At 38.4% G+C, this 4,419-nt stretch overlaps 1 protein-coding gene across 1 annotated transcript; it reads right to left on the reverse strand.

Moving 5' to 3' along the window:
- Positions 1 to 244: 244 nt before the first annotated feature.
- LOC128723002 (solute carrier family 12 member 9) lies at positions 245 to 4,059 on the reverse strand. The gene is made up of 7 exons (XM_053816704.1): positions 3,774 to 4,059; positions 3,554 to 3,688; positions 1,879 to 3,490; positions 1,424 to 1,801; positions 1,269 to 1,347; positions 1,080 to 1,210; positions 245 to 952 (listed from the first exon to the last, which is right to left on the reverse strand). Exons 1-7 carry the CDS (start codon positions 4,057 to 4,059, stop codon positions 754 to 756), a joined length of 2,820 nt encoding a protein of 939 aa, XP_053672679.1. The 3' UTR covers positions 245 to 753.
- Between the last annotated feature and the right edge of the window lie 360 nt (positions 4,060 to 4,419).

Here is a 4,419-nt window from a genome sequence, read left to right on the forward strand (position 1 = left end):
GTATCATTTTGTTGTGAGAGTTCCGAAACCCCTGTTTGTTTAGAGAAATGGTTTGTTTGAATAAAAATAGAAAAAAATTCGTTTTTCGGTCTACTTAAGCGGCTGCAGATCAGCTTGTTTGGATTCAGACGCGTTTTGTCCATATATATTTGGAAAAATTAAATCATTTTCAACAATGAAATTCACGATTGTACTTTCTCTATTCAATTAGTTTAGTTAAATGAAATATGTTTTTATTTTCAGATCAATGTGAATACTATAGTTGACAATTATATTGGACTTTCGAAAATTATACCAATTACTTAAATTATAAGTATATAAAAAAAATTCTATTACGGCTGTTAGGCTATGTTGTCACGTAGGAATGCTGCGCCTGTTAATAAACATGTGTAAATCGAACAAGTTAGAGGATAATTTACCAATCATCAGTAAAATGTTTTCTTCTACTGACATTACTCATAAATTTATTCACTGTTGTCAGTGATATGCTCGAGGTATAAATAATAAATAGGGATTTCAATGCAATGTCAATACCATTGAATTGCCGTGTGTTAACAAACTCAAAATATGATCTACACTATACTTGTATTAAACTGCATGGATATGCTAAATTCTAAATACTTATATTTGTGTTAAATATTCTCTGTTGTATGTTTAACAACTACAATATGTGTTTTACAGTCAATTACACCTAGTTTTGCGCTGCCTACTCCACACCATTTTGTATGAAACAGGTCTTTTGTTTTATACCTCTTAAAGAGTGGTAGAAGTCACGGCATCTATGCCATGCACAAGGATAGTGGGTGGTAGATCAAAGGTTAGTTCAGTCAATAGATCTAGATAATGGTGACACTTTTCTTTAAAGTCCACGGATGGCGTAGCCGGAGGAGTAGGAAGGTACATGAATGTCACAGCCGTTGCGTTCGACCTATCTCGTATAATTTGATTGATTCTGACGATAAACATTTAAAAAAACAGTAAAATGGAAAAAAGAAAAGGATTGATTACAAAACTTAAGCAAATAAACGAAAAGTCATGCTTAAGCATGGCATATAATAGTAATCATTAGCATTCCTTACCTCTGCATGTATAACTTAGAACGATTGATGTTTTCTTCGGCCATTACTTGATTACTATCACTGCTTCCGGTAAACTGTTTTAAAATGCTACGATGTTTCGCAAAATCAATATCCTTATTCCACTCAGGGATCTGAAAATATAAGCGTGGATTTATTACAGGATATTCAACTTTTTACCGGATCGCTTACTTTATGAATTGACGCAGAAATTCTTAATAACTTCAATCGTTGATCCAGCCTATGTTCAGCAGGACGTTCAAAGGTGGCGCTATTAATACATTATGTGGAATATTCGATATATCATATTCTTTCATCATTCTATTATCACCAGTAATGCATCTTACCTATTCTCTGGAATGCTCTCAGACTCGCATAGAAATACTCGAAGTTCAAGCTTCTTCCAAACTGGCAACATTTTAATGATGCAGGCTAGCTGCATCATAAACTGTGAGACAACATCGAATGGATCTTCATTTTTCGGCTCAAAAATGTTCACTGGCCATACGTCGATGAAGCGAATGTGGTTATTTCGTGCAATCATTTGCTTATCCAATCGATGGAAATGACGACAGAGACATAAATTTTTTTTCATCCGCAACACATCATCGATGATTCGCACGTACTCGACTACACCCATAGATTTCGTTTCACCACTCTTTCGATACGGAAACAGCTTGATTTCGTTACCATCGAATTCATTCGTTTTGTATGGTGAATCTTCACTGCAATATATAAATAAAGAATGTTTGATCAATCTCTTTGCAGATTCATTTGGACATTAATTTTTACTTTCACTCACAATTCAAAAAAATCCCTCGATTGTTCCTCATCGTAGAATCCAAGAATGGCTGTGTTCGGTTTCATAGCTCCCATTCCAGAAATACGAATGAGATGTTGTATCCCCTCGCGTACGCTTCTAGATAAAGTCAACTCAACAAAGGCTTTAACTTTCAAGTGATCCACCAGCGAAAGCCACTGCGTGTACTCTTCTATCGTAGGATCATTCGACGAATCGTTCTCAACAAATTCGCCAGCTTTAACATGTCCAATTATATATAAGCCACCCTTTTTCATATCGTTCACGAAATGTAGCAACGGACAACATGAACGTGGGCTAGAGACAAGAAGTAACATTTGCGGTCGCCAAAACTTTACGTGGTCTTTTCGGGAATCTAACATTAACAGATATTTGCGAACCTGATGGAACATCAGTGCTTGCGAAATTGAGCCCCATTGTGCACCTTGAGCGGCAGGAGAAAACAAATGCAAAGCAATGACCAGTAGAAGACAAAGAATGATACTGGACAAGGCATAGATGGAATTAATGACAAACATCATTATAGCTGTTCCAAGAAGACCGATGAACGCAGTATGCCATGAATAATATTTATATGTTGGACGGAAATTTGGTGCTCCTGTTATATCGATGCCAAGGCATGCTAAGTTTGTCGCCAAATAAGCAAGCATGAATAATACAGAATTGATCTGTGCTATTGTGTTCAAAGAACCGATCAATAAAATAATTTCTACCAAAACCCAGCTAGCAATCACGGCTGCGATTGGATTGCTCTTGAAGGTACCCTTTACGACAAAGCTAAGCAATGGGCCAAACACACGATCCTTCGCTAGCGCCTCCATTACACGACTTGCCCCGATCAAATTACTTAATCCGGTTGAAAAGGTTGCCGTCAAAATGCCAATAGTTACAAATGTTGGCCAAATATTGATTGGTCCTAAAAACAAAAAATTATTTTGTAACAACGTACTTGTCGTTGTGGCGGCTATCAATATCGAAAGTGCCATATAGCACAAGAATGTAAAAAGCACGGCAGAAAGGGTACCCGCTGGAATGCTTTTAGATGGATTTTTCAAATCTCCGGACATGTTAGCTCCCGCCATGATACCTGTGACACCGGAAAACAGTACTCCAAATACAACCGCAAAATTAACCTGGTTTCCATTTGAGGTGTAGTCTTTTGTGTAATTGGTGGCCAAGTTTGCTAACAGTGTATCTGCCTGTAAGCCTGTGTAATGGGCGGTTGTAAAATTCACCAAACTGTTTTCATGCGGAATGGCGACTTCCATTGGTCCTTGAGTAAGAAAACTGATATAAGTTGAGAGCAAGCAAATAACCACCACTCCAAGAATCATCATAGACGTTTTCGCAAACATTTCCGCCCCAATCAGAACAACTATTAGCATCAGTGTGTTGATAGAGCTGCAGTATAGGAAACGCCACCAGCGACCATCCGGAATAGAGCCACTTCCAGTACCATCGGTAGGACCAAAGTTTTGTATGATACCTTCAGCACATCCAGATATCGCCAAACCGCAGCCCACTACATTGGCCAGAAAAAACAGCGTGCCAATAGAGCCGCCGAATTCTGGGCCAAGAGTGCGACTTATCATGACTAAAAAGAAACCATGAAACACATTAAAAACCCGTCCGCTAATACGAGTGGGCGTATACATACAGTACACACCACCGCCTTCTACGGCGCCGTTTGTAGATATCGCGCACACAGAGGAAACGGTGAAGAGCAGAATAACATAAGCGATAATAAACTGCAGTAATGTAACGTACAGGCCAGCATTACCAACGATGAAACCTGACGAAACACAGAAACAACATGTAAAAAAACATCGAATCTCATTCAAAATATATATATGTGCCGTTTCAGTAGCTATACGCACCAACTCGAATAAACACCAAAGCACTAAACATCGATAACGCTACAGGACAAAACACTCCAGCAAACGTTCCCAACGTTCGACCAGAGTTTGTCACAGGATCAGTAATACTTCCGAATTCAACATATCCTGCAGGATCATTAGTTTGTGCGGGCGATGAAAACAAACTACCAAATTGTCGGATCAGACGAGATGTTCCCACACCATTCGTGCGTCCCGTGATTGGGGAAGATTCGGACGATTCAACGGGATCGTTGTTCGTACTACGGACATTATTTTGAGCGATCATTCTAATCGCAAATGTCCAACTTGCGTTAGAAATCGATGATAATATCAAAATATAAGCTACCAAGATGTGATTGTATTTTGGAATAAAATATGCAGATGTTGATAATCCACCAATTTCAACGCTCAGAATAAGAAATGGATGCTCTGAAAACAATATAAGAAGTTATACCACAAACAATTATTGGAAAACAAAATTGACTGTGATACTATTTCGACATCATTCAGTTGGTTTCTAATCACAAATGCTCTGTTCACTATTACCGAGATCGAATTCAGCAACCGTTCCAACACATATCAATCACAGATGCTTACCTCATTAGTTCCTTGTTGTCATCGATAAAACTAGGCTGCAGCAGGCTTT

The sequence above is a fragment of the Anopheles nili genome, chromosome 3 (genome assembly GCF_943737925.1).
Source record: "Anopheles nili chromosome 3, idAnoNiliSN_F5_01, whole genome shotgun sequence".
In the NCBI taxonomy this organism is placed as follows: domain Eukaryota; kingdom Metazoa; phylum Arthropoda; class Insecta; order Diptera; family Culicidae; genus Anopheles; species Anopheles nili.